We start from the raw sequence: 18,756 nt of genomic DNA on the forward strand, positions 1-18,756 counted from the left end.
CAAATAAATCCTTGGTTGAAAATTATTATCCGGATTAAGCTTTGTCATCAACCTTTCATGATTGTAAGGTAGTGGGGCAGTCGATGTCGTTTCCCCGGGGGTCTCGGAGCCAATGTGGTTGGACATTCAATGACGACGACACGACTGAGGAAGATTGTCGGACACGTATGTGCACAGGATCAGAAGATGACATTGCCATATCACATGGTCCCTACTGAGAATTAAACTTGCACAAGGAAGCAAAAATCGACCAAAACAATCGAATGGGTTTACCCTCGTTACCTTGTGAATAAACAATACACAATTTGTCTTGCTTTCGCTATCTCAGTCATGATGCATCCCTTTTAGGCAACACGTGTGATGCGCATCTCGTTATGTTTTGCATTTAGTTATCTAGTAAAAAGTCGATATATTACAGGATATTCGACTGTAAAACTTGATCAACATGGTATGAAAGGTCCCGTCACAGCCGAATGTTATATTGTGGTGTCATGTTCAAATGAGCACGACACCACAATGAGTAAATGGAAACCCAAACACAATATAAAGCTTTTAAATGTTTGAGCAATTGGTGCTTGAATTTGCAAATGCCGTCATTTCTGTCTTTCTGCTTCTGAAAACTGAGCCAAAACATCCAAACCCTTAACGGTCGGCTGATTTCTCAGTCACAGTCGCTGTCCATACCTCTTTGGCTACAATACACTGTTCACACTTCCTTGTTATTGTAATGTGCAACGTTTGTTTGTTTTATTCCACTTTGATGCACAAATAACATAAATACATAAAAAGTGGTTTCAGTGCCCCCTTTATTTCACAGCACCTGCTTCCAACAAACCACCCTCCCCTAATACAACCAACCTTGGGCATCAATCGGTGGGGGTGGGGGGGATTTCCCCACCCCAACCCCCACACTTTTTGGAACAGGGGTGACAGCATATCGATTATCCCTTCGCCCCACTTTTTGGGGTTGAAAAACACAAAATTCTGTGTCGTCGCAAAGGATCACGAAGCAGTGTTCCTTGCAATTGATTTAACACGTTTTGTGAAAAGTTTAATTGAGTGATTAATTGTTTAGCGAGTGGAATATTAATCTATTCTATGCATTTTGGGAACATTGTTTACCTCAATGCAGTACGACCCAAACATAATTGATTATATTCAACCGCAACCGCTCCACATCACGTACCACTCCATAGCACACTCAGACCTGCACTTGAGAGCACCAGTTGACAACACTCGAGGGCTTATTCATCATCATCATCATCATCTTCATCTTTTTCTTCTTCTTCTGCTTCTTCTTCTTCATCTTCATCTTCTTCATCTTCTTCATCTTCATTTTCATCATCTTCTTCTTCTTCATCTTAATCTTCTTCATCTTCTTCTTCATCTTCATCTTCTTCTTCATCTTAATCTTCTTCTTCTTCTTCTTCTTCATCTTCTTCTTCATCTTCTTCTTCATCTTCTTCACCTTCTTCTTCTTCACCTTCTTCTTCTTCACCTTCTTCTTCTTCACCTTCTTCTTCTTCACCTTAATCTTCATTATCATCATGATCCTAAAATACGTAATTTGTTGTCTGTCTTTGGTTGATGCATATGGTCGTTCATTATCCAATCTCAAACAAACTTGCCTGGGGGATTAAGGGTCTATCATAACTTAGAAGACAAAACATTTTCAGCCATTATTTTCAGTCTGTAATGTTGCTTTTGGCTCGACTGCAAAAGATATGGAGGGTATCTAATGTTGTATGTGCTTTTTCCATGTTGGAAAAACGTTATCAGCTTGGAGTGTCATTTGCGACGTACAGCTGCTGTTCTCACCACTTGCTCACTTCATTGGATTTTTTTTGGTTCCTTTTTCTTTAGTTTTTTGACTGTACGGTACACAAAATAAAGTTGACCCCTACCCCTTCCCCCTAAAATAATTTGCCCAGAAAAGGTAGCACAAGCAGTCATAAAATGCTCAGAAATTTTCTGAGGCTCACCTCTCAAACCCCATGCCATATTGGCTTCACTCTATGTACTCACATGCCTCCCTCCCCCAACTTTTAAATAGCGATCAACGCCCTCGACAGATTTGTGAATTTAATTCCAACCTTTTTTTTTAATGTGAATTTGTTCTCACGCAGCCAAATCATGTTTTGCATTTTTCATATGACCTAAACAGCAGCTTACCATTTTGTCCTTCCACCAATATTAAATTGTTCATCCCTTCACAAACTCCAAACATCATCCAGTAACCTACCCCCTCACCATATGCACCTCCAGGCTGTGGAAGAGCTGTTTTCACTGATGCAGCTTTTCGTGGCCAAACGCCCGGCCATGACTGATGGGGAGCTGCACGACATCCAGCAGTTCAAGAAAACTACCATCAGTAGCTATCTGCGCTGCCTGGACGGCCGTTCCTGTTGGCCAACACTTATCAGGTTTGTTCACAAAGTGGAGAAATGCTTCACATGCAGGATGGATAAAGCAATTATCCTTGCATATTGGTGTACAAAATAATTAAGGAAAATTGAAATTGTTTGCTGGCAAGAAGAGGCTGAAATGGGGAGTGATGAAACTCGAGAGTATTACACACAACTGAGAAGGTGCTTTAGAATTCAGCAATTGCTCTTCGATGGGTACTCAACTTGTATCAGGTGCTTGGAAGATGCAAAGTTTATCAATAAATTAACGACTACAGCCACCAAGGGAATGTGCACAGAAAGGGAAGGGGGAGGGCAATAGTATGCTGATTAAAGAATCATCTGAGGAGGGGGGTTTGTCGAATGTGGGAGGAAAAAAAAAAGAGGAGCCAAAGGGAAGTTTGGCTGGAGGAAGATAACGAGGCCAAATAATTTGATCGCCAATTGAGATGAGCAAAATGAAAATACATCTTTCAGGAAAATGCTTTTGACAGTGCTGATTTACATTTTGTTTAAACTGCTTTCTATAACCATGCACCACTTATCAATCGTACAAAAAAATAATTGGGATTAATTGACTTACAAACTTTATTTACTGATTTGTATTTTCTTCTGTTTTATTTTTTTTAACCAAATTGCAAACCAAATTATTTGAGTATTTCATAAATGTCTCAAAGCACAGTCCAGAAGGTTCTGGATGCTTGCTGGTCATCTCAAAGCATTATGTATGACCAGCTCATAGCTTGGTTCTCTTTCGTCCTGGTAGAGAAACAAACATTCACCAACAACACTGAGTTCTGTTCACCCACGTACTCGTACAATTGTGACATTTGCAACTCCACTTCCTCTCTCCCAATCATGCAGTGCTTTCCGCATCCTGCTGGAGACTGATGAAGATCGCTTGCTGGTGGTCCTTAATCGAGGACTGCTGCTCATGACGGAGGTAAATAAATGCACTTTTGATTTTCATTAACGGCTTAGTTTGAAACTTTAGAGCTCAAAGCCCTTGCCATCGTTGTTGCCATCTGTTGTGTAAGTACAGATTTGAGGTTTCTGGAAAAAATATAATGACAGGATAAATGCTTTACAAACAAAACAGGAGCTGAGTAGAGCATTGGATAGATCGTTGGACGTACATCCAAACATGATCTATAAGGAGGGTTATTGACAGCAAATGAGATTGTAGTCATAAAAGACTATGAGGTGGCAGTGAGCTGTATTCTTGAAGCACACTGGAGCAATGGCCTACTCTTCCAAAGATCGAATACAGAAGTATACAGAGATGCATTGACGTGTCTTTCCTGCCTGATGAACAAGGTCAAGATGTGAGACTTGTTTAAAAATTGTGTTGTGGGTGTTCCTCCAGCTTCTGATTTTTCCATCGGTCAGGTCCATTTGAAGCATGTGCTGCCAATTTATCATTGCTTTGAGCACCACATCTTGCCAATGTACATTGTACCCGGATTTCATTATGAATTCTGTCCACAAATTGCGTCATTATTGCGGTACGGCTGTGCCACAGCATATTGGGACATTAATTTGGATTTTTGCCAGAGTGGTGGCATGCAATGACCTGCTCTTATTGAAAGGCAACCAAGGATCTTTGACATCTACCAATGAATACTTGCAGACAGGACACCCACCAACCTTAACGCCCACTCAAATAAAGGTGCGCTCACTGATGCAGCAGCCCTGCCCACAAAGCACGAAGATGAGAGTTTTTGTCGATTCAGGAATTAAATCCAGACAGCTCAAAGGTAAGTATGCTACCTCTGAGCTATTCTATCCACCTGAGTAATCGATCATAATGAATCATCGGTGAAAAGAAAAAGAGGGTTTTCCAGGGTTTTGTAGAGTTTGTTAATGTAGAACAAAAAGATCACTGGACCAAGCGCAATGCCGTCGAAGTACCCCGACCTCCACTGGTGGAAGTGCAGGAGAAGATCAGATCAAGAACGACCTGTTGTTTGCAAGTGTGCAGAAAGAGTCTACATGCCGTATTTGGAGTGGGCCTTAAATGCCAGAGGTGTCGATGGCTCGAGATGTGTCTGAGATAATCCCTTTTACCTCCTGTTTCTGCTCCATGATCTCTCTCTCCACAAATTAAGAAAGGAGGATAAATTTAACTGACAAGAACGAAATGAAAACTGCTCATCAGACCTTCCCGAGGATAGGAGAAAAAAACTTTTTTCAACAATTATGGATTCCGTTACCTTGTTAGCCCGTTTCCCGCTGACTTTGCAATAATTTCTGTGTGTGCGTGTCTGTGTCTATCCATGCCTTAACTTTATGACCATTTGAGCTTTTGTCATCAAGTTTTCACCAAACTTGATTATGAGAATATGGAGAAGACAAATCATTTGGTCAAAAGGTCAAATGATCAAAGATCAGCATCACACAAAATCATCAATGTCCATCCAGTTGACCTGAAATTTTAAGAAGTTGCATATTGGGTCACTGGATTGGTTCACCAATCAAAAGCTAGAAGCCGATTGTTTTTTGGGTTTTTTTTTTTTAATCAAAAGGTCAAAGGTCAAGTTTGCATAAAATCGTCCATTTTCATCCGATTGACCTGAAATTTTAAGAACTTGCATATCAGGTCACAAAATCGGTTCACCAATAAAATGCAAGAAGCCGATTGTTTTGAGGTCAAGGTCACAAAATCGTCAGTTTCCATCTGATTGACTTGAAATTTGAGCAAGGTTTGTATAGTGGATCACTGAAGCTGATTATCCTTGAGGTCAAAAGGTCAAAGTCGCCTAAAACTGTCAACCTTTTGGTATTTTTTTTTTTTATGGTTTTGTCATGTTTAGCATACAGAAGAAGTTCGAATACAAAGCGGACGGGCTTCGCATTTTCAGATGCTTTCTCGTTTATATTTTAGAAAGTCTAATGGATCTGCACAGATTTGAAGGTTGGTATTTCCAACCTTCCATTTATGTCTGCTTGGTAGTGTTAACTTCTACTTTTGATGCTTTAGCACATTTATATCATCATCAACTTGAACATGAGCGTTTGTTCTTGGTTTGTCCCATTTATAGTCGTTCAACACTCTCCACATGATGTACCACGAAGCGACGGCCTGCCATGTCACAGGAGACCTCGTGGAATTGCTGTCCATTTTCCTCTCGGTCTTGCGATCAACTCAGCCAACTCTGCAGCGAAAAGGTGTGTGCATTGGTAGGCTCGGGAAACCTGACTCGAATGGCTGTAAATAGCAGCACTTTGGTGGTGTTCACGTTAGCTGAGCATCCTTTTCCTGGGACAATGACTCTTGAATTGGACTTCATATCAACTGGTGGAAACAATGTGAGAAAATGTTAAATATCTTGTCCTGTGTTGTCACTGAACTACTTCCTCAAAGTTTTGTGAAATTATACCAAACTTCCAGGCTGCTCCTACCTATCCCATGTGTCTTACCTACCTGTCCCATGTCCTAAGGTTATTTTTTTTTTGAAATTATTTTTTTAAGCTTGAATGTTCCACTTCAATTGGTTATTAAAATGTGAAATCATGAATTTTACAAATTAACTTGCAAATTAAATGTTTAAATTCTGATTGGTGTAAATCATGACAACGCGGCAACTCGCATACTTATCCTCAGTTAAAACAAGCCTGTCTCGATAGCGACGCATGGTGAAGTGTTCTGAATTGCACAGCGGGAGCTCTTTTGAATTACGCGGAGGTGAGGTGTTTTTAATAACATGGCGGTTATGTTGCAGTGAGGTGTTTTTAATACCATGGCGGGGAGTGAGGTGTTTTTCATAACGTGGCGGTGTTCGGCACACTGTAGCGACATGTGGTGAGGCGAGCGTAGTGAGCCAGTGTGTGTGTGTGTGTGTGTGTGTGTGTGTGTGTGTGTGTGTGTGTGTGTGTGTGTGTGTGTGTGTGTGTGTGTGTGTGTGTGTGTGTGAGAGTCAGTCAGTCACACACGCGCACGCTATCAGACGCACCTTCTGACTGTTATGGTGAGCATCGCCACGGATTATGTCTCACACGGTAAAACCGCATAATCCGCAAAGAGCAACCATTTGTCTGCCACCCAGACGATTGTTGCCGCTAATGCAAACCATTCAACCAGAAGGCACATGATGTGATCGGTGGGTAAATTGAAGCATGTGGAGTGTGACAAGCACTCCCCCAATCCCCATTGGACATAGTCCTACACCAATGTAGTCCTACACCTACACCCCTTCTAATTCGTGGATTTGGCTATTGCAGTCACAACCATTGCTGACAGGTGTATAAAATCAATTACACAGCCATGCAATCTCCATAGACAAACATTGGCAGAAGAATGGGCTGTACTCCAGAGCTCAGTGAGTTTCAACGTGGTATGGTAATCGGATGCCACCTTTCCAACAAGTCAGTTCATCAAATTTCTGCCCTGCTGGAGCTGCCCCAGTCAACTGTAAGTGCTCTTATTGTGAAGTGGCACGCCCTATGTGATGACGACAGTTATGGCACGCGTCATCATGCGCTGATGTCACAGTTATCCCACCGGGTTGAGAGGGGGTGCTAACTACCCAGCCCAACACATTTAATTCCATAATAACCCTGATAGGGAAGATGCTCTTCTTAATGTTCATTATGGAAATAACTATTCTAAAGAGTCGACGTGCTGTGTGCGTTTCAATCTCAGCATGCAAATTATAAAACTGCAAATATATATATATATATATATATATATATATATATATATATATATATATATATATATATATATATATATATATATATATATATATATATATATATATATATATATATATATATATATATATATGATATACTCTATCTCTCAAACAAATCCATTGTAAGTTCTCCAACCTTTAATTGAACAAACAATTGGTAAACATTTCGGTTCACAACATGTGACAAGCCACATGCATCCATTATCCTTTCTCAAGGGTGATGAAAATTATCACAATATCCCCCTAAATATCCAAGGGTGGGGGTGGGCAAAGCCAGACAACCAATCTATGCACGTATCACGTCGCTCACAAATTCTGACAGTTATCAAATTTAAAAACCACTAGTGCGTGCCCATACGTGCGTGGCCGTACATGCAAAAAAAAAAACTTTGAACCGCGTGCCAGAAACAACAACCACACATGCCGTTCCTTCGCTCTTGCATGCCCGTACGTGCGTGGCCGTTCGTGCAAAAAAAAAAAATTAAATTAAAAAAAAACTTTCAAACCACGTGCCAGAAACAACAACCACGCAGGCCGTTCCTTCGCTCTCGCGTGCCCGTACGTGCGTGGCCGTACTTGCAAAAAAAATAAAAACTTTCAAACAACCACACAGGCCATTCATTTGCGCTCGTAAACGACGACTGGATTGGGGCATTGTGTTTATCTATAAATGCGCATAAGAAATCGAGAAATTATTTGAATACAGTAAGTCATCACTATCCGGAAGTCCGTACATTGTAACCCGTAATGGGGAACGCGCTGGATGCAAAATGCCAAGCAACATGTCCTGTCATTGGTTTGGTAAATAAATGGCCATAACTTGGGAATCACTTGTCCGATTAATATCAAACCTTGAAAAGGCACATACTCAGGTCCCCAGCAATATAGCTGGCAAGTTTCAATTAGATCGGACCAGTGGTTGTCGAGAAACAGCGGTCACAGACATACACACACACAGACACACACACAGACACACTTCTGTGTGTGTGTGTCTTCTGTCTTCTGTCTTCTGGTCCTATTTGGAGTCTAACCCAAAATGCTAACCTTATCCCACAGAGGTGTGTGTCCTGCCTTGAGCCCAGAGAAACTTCTACTTTTGTATTTTCAATTAATTTTCTGAAATTTGTCGAATTTGTTTTTTACTTGGAAGTTGTGGGTTACGATGTGTAAATATAGGTGGAAAAAGTCTGATTTAATGCAAATTAATTCCAGGCTACAAGGCAACAAAAGGTGAAAAATTTGAACTTTCTCGGCGGCAATTTTGGATTGAATAAGATAAACGAAACCTGGAGTTCACATTGAAGATACAGGAAATCAACATATTGATTCATATATTGAGGGTTTGGGATCAAGATTTTGAAGCAAACACAGAATTGAAGCATTCCGCCTTCTCATGAGTGGAGTCGGCTTGGTGCTGCCATTTGAAGAGAGGGAAGTAATGGAAGGGAAGCATTCACCAAAGACAGACTTGAGAAGGTGCCACCAGGTTTTAGAGGAGGGAGACAAGTTTGAAAGTTCAGTCTTGAGGTTGGACAGATGTTTTTGTTTTTTTTCTGGCAAATATTGGCAGTTCAAGTTAATAATACAAAAAGATCTTGATGTTTTCTGAGCTTGCATTACGCATGAATGTTCGCTCACACTTTAAACTATCTTTCCCCAGGGGAAAAAAATGTGCTCCAATTGGCCGTTTCCTATTTACAACCTGACTTGCAGGCATTTGCTTACAATTCAGTATTCCTGTTGAAGATTGATTGGGTATATAATATAATTTCTCTTTAAAAAAAACATTTGTTTACAGTACCTCTCTGAAAGATCTTTTGTTAATAGTTTATTTGATACATTTTTCTCTTGTAGATGTAAAACAAGCTCTGATACAGTGGCAAGATCGAATGGACGTTGCACACAAGCTGCTTACACTACTCAATTCGTATAGCCCACCTGAACTCCGGAACATCTGCCTCGGTAAGCCATCTTTGATTTGTCTTGCTGCTCATGACTGTGGGCCAGCAATCATGATCAGCCTGATAACTTGGTTCCTTTCTTTTGAGTGCAGTATCACCGCATGTGGAGGATCTAGAAAACCGAACTCAGGAGCTAGGACACTGTGGAAAGCAGAGAAATAGATACCAACAACAGTTTAAACCATAAAAGGAACAGAACTGAACAGAGAAACTGAAGGCTTGAATGTTATTCGGGTTGGGGAGTGTAAATGATGAATTTCTGCTTGTTTGCTTGTGTACACGTCTTTTTCTTGTGTTCACGCCAGTTTGAATGTACAGGATTCCTGATCATGTAATTTGTATTGGTTTGTACTGTATAGCATTTCTTTTTGGGGGATTCCCCGTGGCCATGTTACTTAGCAAGTTCCACAACTGTTGGGCATGTTCTCCTTGCTGTACTTTCTTCCTCTTTCATATGCACCACAAGGTTGCAGGTAGCCTCATTTGCTGGGGACGCGGATGTGCCACTGATGCAGTGCCACCTGTAGGTTGGAGTCGGAGTTTGTAATTTGTTTCGGGTGCGGACACTAACTCACTGACTCTTCACGAAGGCCATCGTCGGATCTTTATCGTCCATCCTTAATGCCAGCAGATAGAACATCCATCCAAGGGACTGAACACACATTGATGCTTCACCCTACTGTACCATTCACATTTTATTTGTATAATCTTGTTAACTCATTTTTTTCTGCAGCTTCCACAGTCGCATTTTGATTTCATGTGCCAAAATCGATCTTTTTTTCTATAGTGTCTATGGCTAACGTAAGGGTCATACAAATATCACTTGTAGGTCAAGGACTTTATAATACAACTAACAGAGAACTGCGGAAATTCCGCATATTTTAAAATATAACTTCAAGTTCCTCAACCACATCCCCCCCCCCCCACTCTCCAAACCCCAAATCGTGTGCAACACCCTCTCTCCTCCACTCCCACCTCCTCCCAACCAAGTCCTCAATCCCTCTCTCCTAATTCGATCCCCGTCTCTGCCCCCCCCCCACCTCCAACTCTCTGTCCTCCCCTCCCCCTTTTTCCCGTTCTTACCGTTCCACAAGGATACACAGGAAACTTTGGTGTGGAAGGATGCCATTCGGCCATCATTTCATTTCATTCTTTTTTTTTTTTGTTGTTAATTGTCCACGCGAAACATGGGAATTTTTCGTTCACTGGCAATTCAATTCAAAAATGTGCATCACATGATTTTCCCATTAACGTTAAACATGTGACCTGAAATAGTTACAAATGATAGTCTTAAATGACAGGAGCTCAAAGGCGAATACCCGAATGATTAAAACATTCCTGCGTTGTTCCTGTCTCCATTCGTTAAGGCCAATGTTTAGAGTAAATAAAATAAAATAAAAACACGTTTAATTCACAATCTCACGATATTCCATCATATCATGATTCTTCACTAAAAATAGCAAATAAAGTCCGCTTGAATGGTTTCAAAAAACAACAACATTGAAGCTCATTCGTCATGGAAAACAGAAATATATATATATATATATATATATATATATATATATATATATATATATATATATATATATATATATATATATATATATATATATAAATAAACGGAACTTTTCAGACAAAGACCTTTTATCATGAAATAGCTTTTATGATCCCGAGTCGAGTAGTTTAAGAGGAAATGGTCGGATAGACAGACAGAGAAACAAACAAACAGAATAAGCGTGTTATTATATTGGACTAGCAGGGATGCCCGGTGTTGCCGCTCTATTTTTTTTTTGTGGGAGCCAAAAACACTTCCCGACACCCTTTAAGGAATGTGATCGAGGATCATTTAATATTCCCTTTCACGTAGCTACAAAGGCTTGGGCACTATGGAGTGATTTATAGAAATAAATAATCGAACTTTATTTTTTATTTTTGGTACATGATAGTAAGGTTTTGTTGGTATTTTGGTATTATCATAATCTCGAGTCTTGCATCTTTATTTTGGGGCTGACAGGATGGCCTGGAAGTATGCGCATTCTCCTCCAAGCTGTCTCGCCTGGGTTTGAATCCTGACCCAGCTATAAACTGTCATCAATCAGGGTGATTCATCAATGTGTGTGCCGTGCCTCGGATGGACGTTAAACTGGGTGTCCCGTCTGCTGGCATTAGTTGGTGGATGTTAGGTATCCCACGATGTCCTTTGTGAAGACTCGCTGAGTTATCGCTGGAACCATGGGCAAATTGCTAATTCCTGCCCTCACCTTAGTTGAACGTCAGGCCTGGCCAACCGGTTCGTGAAAGATTTGGGCCAAGCTTCCCCCGGCCAACCCCACAAGAACATGGGAATAATTGTGCTCGTTAAAGAAGAAGACAGCCTGCCATCTTTTGGGTTTTCATTTAAGGCTACTATGTCTATAGTATCATTCCATTGAGGTTCTGGCTGAATTCAGGTTAGTCCAACTCCATCTCAAACTCCGGATGTTTTTCTTGGACTGTTTGTGCTGCCGTTTGCCCAGAGCTTTATTACACCACCACTCTCTGTAATTGTTGTTTTTTTTAACAGAGATTTTTCATCTGTAACTTTTAAACTTTGTTGTTTTGATGGATTTTGAACTTATTGACTTCAACCTTGTATTGCTTGTGCTGCTGTTTAAATTGTTCGAAGCAGCTGGCTTCACCACTCAAATTCACTTTATCGATAATCTGCCAATATCCCAGGATCCAGTTGAATAATTCTTTGTTGTAGCAGTTTAAACTTTGCTGTTTTGATTTTGTATGCTAATGCTGCCCAATGTTAATGTGTGTTGTCTTACAACATAGACGTTCTTAAAGAGCTGCTGCTGCTCTGTCCGAACGAATTCCTTCAGAGTGTGGTTCCCTTTCTTCATCACAACCACTTTGCCTTCCATCAGAGTAGCACAACAAGTGAGTTTTCGTTGTCACCTCAGGAGCTCGTCCAAGGTGTCTCATTAGTCTCGCCCGAAGGGGATACGAGACGAATCCAACGCCTGTGTGTGTGTGTGTGTGTGTGTGTGTGTGTGTGTGTGTGTGTGTGTGTGTGTGTGTGTGTGTGTGTGTGTGTGTGTGTGTGTGTGTGTGTGTGTGTGTGTGTGTGTGTGTGTGTGTCCGTCCACATCCATATATTTTCGCTTTTAAAATGTTTTTCTTTGCAACTGCTTGTCCGATCGATGCGAAACTTTAAACAAAGGATGGACTCCGCATGAAGAATATTTTATTGATAACTCTGATGATTATAGGTCACGTGGTATGGCAAACCATATTGGATTAAAGGAAAAAACAAGCTCAAATGAGCTAAGATCCTCGTCCTCTTAATGATGACGTCAGAAAAACGAATATTACGTCATTGTGATGTATCAGGTTTGCGATAAATTATCCATGCTAATGCCCGGCTTGATTCCCGCAAACAAAATTCAAACAGCTTGCATGGTTTCGGAGATAATGGTATCGGCGATTTCCATTTGCGGCGATCCTATGTCGTCAACTTCCCATGGTGTCTCTGGGGTGATAATGAGGATGTCATCGGTGAAGTGTTATTCCAGCCATCATTGGTTGAATCGAAAGCCTTGTACGAAAAATCTGAAACTTCATGTATCTGATCTACAACTCGATGTGAGTGAAGAATTAAATTTGACGTCATCGGTCACGTGGTCTTGCGGCCATATTGGATTGAAAATGAAAACGTTTTTTAAAAATCTCATCCAGAACCGCTTAACAGATTGATGTGAAACTTCATACATATGATTGACTAGCCAGGGGGAATATATTCTGAAATTGTTTTCATATTCACCTTCATTGACACAATTTGGCCTTAATCGACACAAAAGTGGTTGTTAAATATCCTAATAATCAATAAAGCTACGGATAATGGCAATGTATGTGACATAATGGGATGCATGGATGATACGGGTATATGGGCCATCATAGTAGCATGTTCGGTTAACGATGATGTTTTTGTTAGAATAAGCATGCAACGCGAGACTGCCCTCTTCTAGTGCCGTTCTAGTTTGAATGATTTTTGATTTATGACTGTGGCTAAAAGCCTGACTTACAGCATGCTTGTTACCAATTCTCATACAGAACTTTGATTGGTAGGAGCTGTCACCCCTACTGACCTTTCCCCTTGCTTTCCTGCATTCTACTCAGTGTCCGTCGGGCCTTACTTTCCTTGCCGAGAGAACATGAAGCTGTTGGGAAGTAAAAACACGATCCGTCCTCCACGGCCAGAATTGAACATGTGTCTGCTGCCCAGCATGGTGGAAGCAAGCAAGGTAACATTGCGGGACTTCGCAGAAAATATGATAAGCGGTGTTTCTTTCGATATGTATTTTTACAGAACGGGGAGCAAGGTAAGTAGGATAGTTCAGCTTTATCAACAAACATAGCGCAAAAACTAAAGTTCATCCCAATCATTGGGGCATGAACTTGCATGCAGTGTCTGTCTGTGTTGAGGACTCAAGTCGAGCCTGAAGAAGGCTTTGTGGATGTGTCTGCAAACTTAAATGTGGAGCGGCCTATTGTGGGTAAATTAGTTTTCTCATAACTAAGTTGTGGTTTTTTTTTTTTTATTAAGTATCGCTTTTTTAATTTGTGCATTTGTTCTTGATTGTCATCCTTGTGCAGGGTCGGGATGAGCTCTACGACAGATTGCTTCTTGAGTACCTGTTGCCGTACCACCACTTTGTCGACATGCTGTGCCGAGTCGCTCTCAGCCAGGATAAGTTTTCAGAGACTCTCGTAAAGCTCAGTGAGTTTCGGTGAAATTGTCGACATGGCACCAGAGCAGTCGAGCGGTGTTGCTTCATGATTGATTTCTGGAATTTTCCCACCTCTTCCCTCATTTGGGGTCACTTTTCGGATGCCACATAGGGAAGCAGGAATATCATGAATGCATAATAATTGTCCAAAGGAATTTCAGAAGTCGAACTTTTTTTTTTTTTTAACTTCATTTATTTATTTATTTATTTTCAGGTGTGCTGGTTGCATATGAAGCTGTTCCGCTGCACCTCACCTTGTTCCCCAAACTATGGACAGAGATTTACCATTCCCAGGTAAGTGTTATAAGTTACTACTTCCGATAGGTGAAAAGCATTTTTGTTAAATGGTGATTCCATGGTTTTTTTTGTTGTTTTTTTTTTTATACATTTAATTAAGATGTTTTGGGTGGCTTGTGCTTGTGACGGTATGCCAAGCATGACATTACTTTTCTACTCCTCATCTCTTACCTTTCCTCTCTTTGCACATCCACATATCTTTCTCCACCGTGCCCATGTAAACACATCCGTCCTCTCACCAAACACTTTCCATTGACCTTGAATCGGTCTAAGGATGACACAATGGCATTGTAAATTTGTTTTGCATGTAAAATGTGAATGGAAAGCACACGGCACCATTTAGTGTAGCAATGTTGGTTTTGTGGATTTTATAGTTTTTGATAATGGTTACAAACTAAAAAGTCTTCATTTTGAGTTTTTACACCTGGTGATAAAAAAAAAATGAAACCCACACTTGAGAATCGAAGGACTTTGTTGTTTGTTTGTTTGTTTGTTTGTTTATATCCAGCCCACGAAGCCTTGCATTGACCTGCTCTGTGAGGAGCCTGTGTTTGCCGAGTTCATTGAATGCATCCTTATGGATGAGCGGTCTTCCCTCAACTGCCCTGCTATTTACAACTTCCTCGTCTGCTTCCTGTCCAAGGTCTCTGTTCGGTATAGATGGAGGTCCACGTTAGTCATGAAGAGCTGCTCTTGCACTCAAGTTATATTATTTTGTAACTTGGGAGATCTGCGACAACAAATGCAAGGGAAAAGTTCAGTAAGCTTGGTTGTGCAAAACTTAAATTTCCTTTACCGTGTGTTGGTTGACAAAGAGGACACAGACAGTGGACCTCAAAAAGGTCTTCTTTCCCTGCTGGTAATTATTGCAAGCCCATTTCCTTGGCTGCTGTTTTCCTGGATAGTAGATAGGTACAGTGCCTATCTCTTTCTTCCATTCATGAAGGTCACTAGTTGTATGAGGCATTTGACCATGCCTATAGCAACAACCCTTTAGGATAGGTAATGAGGAGAAAGGCAATACTTCCAGATAACTGTAGTTTACTATTTATGGAAGCTTCATCGTTTTCCACCACCCCATTAACAAGAGAATTCCAGGTCTTCAGGACGTCGTCGTGCCCCTTCTCGGTGAAAGATTTTTAGCCTAGTGTGCTGAAACTATCGAAGTACTGTATAAGCCATGTTCTCGAATACCTTTATAGAAATTATGACCACGTCTTACACGGATAAACCCAGCTGATGTAGCAAGAGCACATACTGCGTCAAGTGAGCATCAACGTCGAAAACTTGGGCTGAGTTTAAGTCTCATTCGCCTCGCAGACGCACTCTGTGATACTTGGAGCGTCATAATTTGTCACTTTCCAGGTGTAAGCATGACTTGCACATCCAAAACCACCAGATCATCCAATTTACATGCAACAATTTCTGGCTTTTGGATCCTGGCCGAAGTCAGAATCCTAAGATATTTGGAGATCCAGTACCCGCATTATTTGAGACGCTGACACATGAAGTACAAAATGTCATAATGTGGACAAACCCAGGCAGCACAGGACCAAAAACACATGTTTTGTATGCCTGACAACCCGCATGGCACAGGGCCTCAGCCTGTGTCCAACCTCGAGCTGACATGGTACCAGTGTGGAGAAGATTTATTTGCGCCTTCATCAAATCAATTTAAGCATGCTCAGATTGCATCCTAATTCTGAATCCAGGAGTGGGGCTAAAGTATTACTACAGTCCATTTCAAGCCTCACCAAACTGCAGATTCCCTTCAGAAGAATACAACAGCAACACCCGTGGAAGATGCCAGGATGATATCGGCAAAGGTGAGTGCCAGGAAGGTCTCTCCTCACAACCATTCCCTAATGCCATGAGGCTTTGCAGTTTGAGTCTTCATAATCGCCTCATCCAAATTATCATTAAACAATGTGCCGGACATTGGGTCACCCTGATTACCACGTATGCCCAGATTTCATGCCAAACCTCAGCTGCGAAGTAGAGCACATGTCCCTCGTACGATTGTTGAAGATAGTTTAAAATAGGGCCCGGGGTGCCCATCTTCTTTTCGCATGAAAGATAGCGATTCATTTTGCTGAGTCGAATGCCTTCATAACTTCCAGCAATGCGAGGCAGACAAATGTGAGATTCTTCACCGCATCGTTCAATTCTGCTTTCATATTCAATACATTCTCCACACACACATACCCGAAATCTAAACCCGCATTTCACCAGATGTAACACTGAACAACAAAAATTTTTTACTGGAGATGTGTAAAGTGATTTAGACTAATTTGGGTACGCTGATTTCAAAAATCACAACCGTTTTGCTGTATCACGTCAGGATTTTCAGTAACAGAAATATTCCCATTGCCTAGAAGTCAGGATTTCAATGAAATTTACAAAAATTCATTTATTCATTTATTTCATCATGAATGCTTCAAAATTATAGAAATTACAGAAAAACTCCACTAGAATGTAATTAAAAATGATTTAGGCATTTGGCTTTGCGTTTGTGCTGCTCTATGTCAGTTTCACGATGCAGGAACCAGCAGAAATCGCCCATCATGTTCGGGTTGTGCCGCCCTTGGTAACGCGTCTCCATGAGTGAAATCTCTTGGTGGAATCGCTCGCCGTGCTCGTCCGAGACTGCTCCCAAGTTGTCAGGGAAGAAGTTCAGGTGCTGGTGTAGGAAATGGATTTTCAGGGACATCCTGGAGCCAAGTTTCCTGAAGGACTCCAGCAGCTGCTGCACTATTTCTTCATAGTTGTCCGCGCGCTCGTTCCCCAAGAAGTTGTCCGTCACAGCTTTGAAGCTCCTCCACGCTGCCAGCTCTTTGGGGTTTAGAGTTGTCGGAAAAGTTTCGTCCTTCATAATCTGTCGGATTTGCGGTCCAACAAAGACACCAGCCTTGATCTTGGCCTCCGACAAGGTGTTGCCAAACTTTTCCTTGAGGTATATAAAAACCCACGCCCATTCAGATCCATTGCCCGTACAAAACTTTTCATCAAGCCGAGCTTTATGTGGAGTGGTGGAAGGAAAACCTTGGCTGGGTCGACATGGGCGACATGCTTCACGTTGTGTCGACCAGGTACATGCTCTTTTCGCTCTTCCCAATCTTTCTTCGTCCAGTGATTCTTGTCGTCTCTGCTATCCCAGAGACAAAGGAAGCACATGTATTTCGTGTAGCCTGACTGCAGCCCTAACAACAGCGCCACCACTTTCAAGTCTCCGCAGATGTGCCAGTTGAAGTCATTGTACTTGATGGAATCAAGCAGCTGCCGCATAGTCTCATAGGTCTCTGTCATGCCGAACGCGTGAGCCAGTGGGACTGATGGTTTCTCGTTGCCATTGTGGAGCAAAACAGCCTTCAAGCTGTTCTTCCCCGAGTCGATGAAGAGGCGCCAGTCTGCAGGATCGTGATCACACCCAAGTTCTTTCAACAGACCGTTGATGTCACTGCAGAATGTCATCGTGTCTTCCATCTCAAAGAACTCAGCCATGTCTCTGTGACGTGCTCTGAACAAGGATATCTTGGTGTTAGGTTCAAGTAGATTCCACTGCTGCAGCCTTGATCCAAGCAGCTCTGCCTTCGCCTTTGACAGCGAGAGATCTCTTACAAGATCATTTAAGTCTCCCTGGTTCAGAAGGTGTGATTCTTGAGTGTCGGGTTCAAAAGGTTCATCATCACCATCCTCTTCACCACTGCTTACAGCTATGTTCTGATCAGCTGGAGGTGTTGGAACGGGGTTCTCGTCATCATGAGGCACAGGTTTACGAGCAGAGACGCAGTCAGCGTACTTGATGTGACCTTTATTCTTCTTGTTGAAGCCGGCGATGCTTGTGCAGCAGAAATAACAATCATCATGATGATTCTGCGGCTCACGCCATATCATGGGCACCGCAAATGGCATGCTCGCGCGCTTGCCCACCAACCACTGAGTCAAGGTTGTGTGACAGCTTGTGCAGCAGATGTGTGGTGCCCAGCTCTGTTCTTGGTCCCCCACCTTACACCCAAAGTAGTGAAAGTAGGCGGCCTTCATTTTCACTGCTGTAGATATACTTCGCTGTTGATCTTTTTTGGTATACCGACCACAGACATAACAGAAGTTGTCAGGATGATTGGTACAGGAACGCCTACTCATCTTTATCTGAAAGAAAGAAATATAACACAAGTTAACAACAATTGTACGAAATAGACATGTTAAAGACATATGTAAATTTCATTGAAATCCTGACTTCTAGGCAATGGGAATACTTCTGTTCCTGAAAATCCTGACGTGATACATCAAAACGGTTATGATTTTTGAAATCAGCGTACCCAAATTAGTCTTAATCACTTTACACATCTCCAGTAAAAAAAAATTTTTGAAATTTGTTGTTCAGTGTAATCTTTCGGCATCGACGCAACGAGGACTTCACTGGTGGTGAATGGACTAAGGGTCTGACGCATTCACCGGCTTTGCCGCCTTCGGGGTAAGTACCACACGACACCATACTCCACCGGTAACCAGAGGTTTGGAATTGTGCAGAGGCAGCTTCCTGATATCAAGTAGGCAAGATGGTGGTGTGTGCCATCATGCCGTGTTGCACTCGGACACATCTTGGCTTACTTATTCCACTTTT

At 41.7% G+C, this 18,756-nt stretch overlaps 1 protein-coding gene across 7 annotated transcripts in view; it reads left to right on the top strand.

Annotated features, from left to right (window-relative positions):
* Positions 1-18,756, top strand: part of USP34 (ubiquitin specific peptidase 34) — a 341,601-nt gene that overhangs the window by 313,749 nt on the left and 9,096 nt on the right. For all 7 annotated transcript variants that reach the window (XM_085890368.1, XM_085890370.1, XM_085890369.1 and 4 more), the window contains 9 exons: positions 2,266-2,423; positions 3,270-3,348; positions 5,447-5,573; positions 8,954-9,061; positions 11,881-11,985; positions 13,225-13,349; positions 13,702-13,825; positions 14,050-14,129; positions 14,641-14,775. In XM_085890368.1, the coding sequence (XP_085746494.1) occupies positions 2,266-2,423; positions 3,270-3,348; positions 5,447-5,573; positions 8,954-9,061; positions 11,881-11,985; positions 13,225-13,349; positions 13,702-13,825; positions 14,050-14,129; positions 14,641-14,775 (1,041 nt within the window). The remainder of the gene's footprint in view (positions 1-2,265; positions 2,424-3,269; positions 3,349-5,446; positions 5,574-8,953; positions 9,062-11,880; positions 11,986-13,224; positions 13,350-13,701; positions 13,826-14,049; positions 14,130-14,640; positions 14,776-18,756) is intronic.

This window comes from Eptatretus burgeri, chromosome 7, assembly GCF_056783735.1.
Source record: "Eptatretus burgeri isolate ZD-2024b chromosome 7, Ebu_testis_v1, whole genome shotgun sequence".
Classification (NCBI taxonomy): Eukaryota; Metazoa; Chordata; class Myxini; order Myxiniformes; family Myxinidae; genus Eptatretus; species Eptatretus burgeri.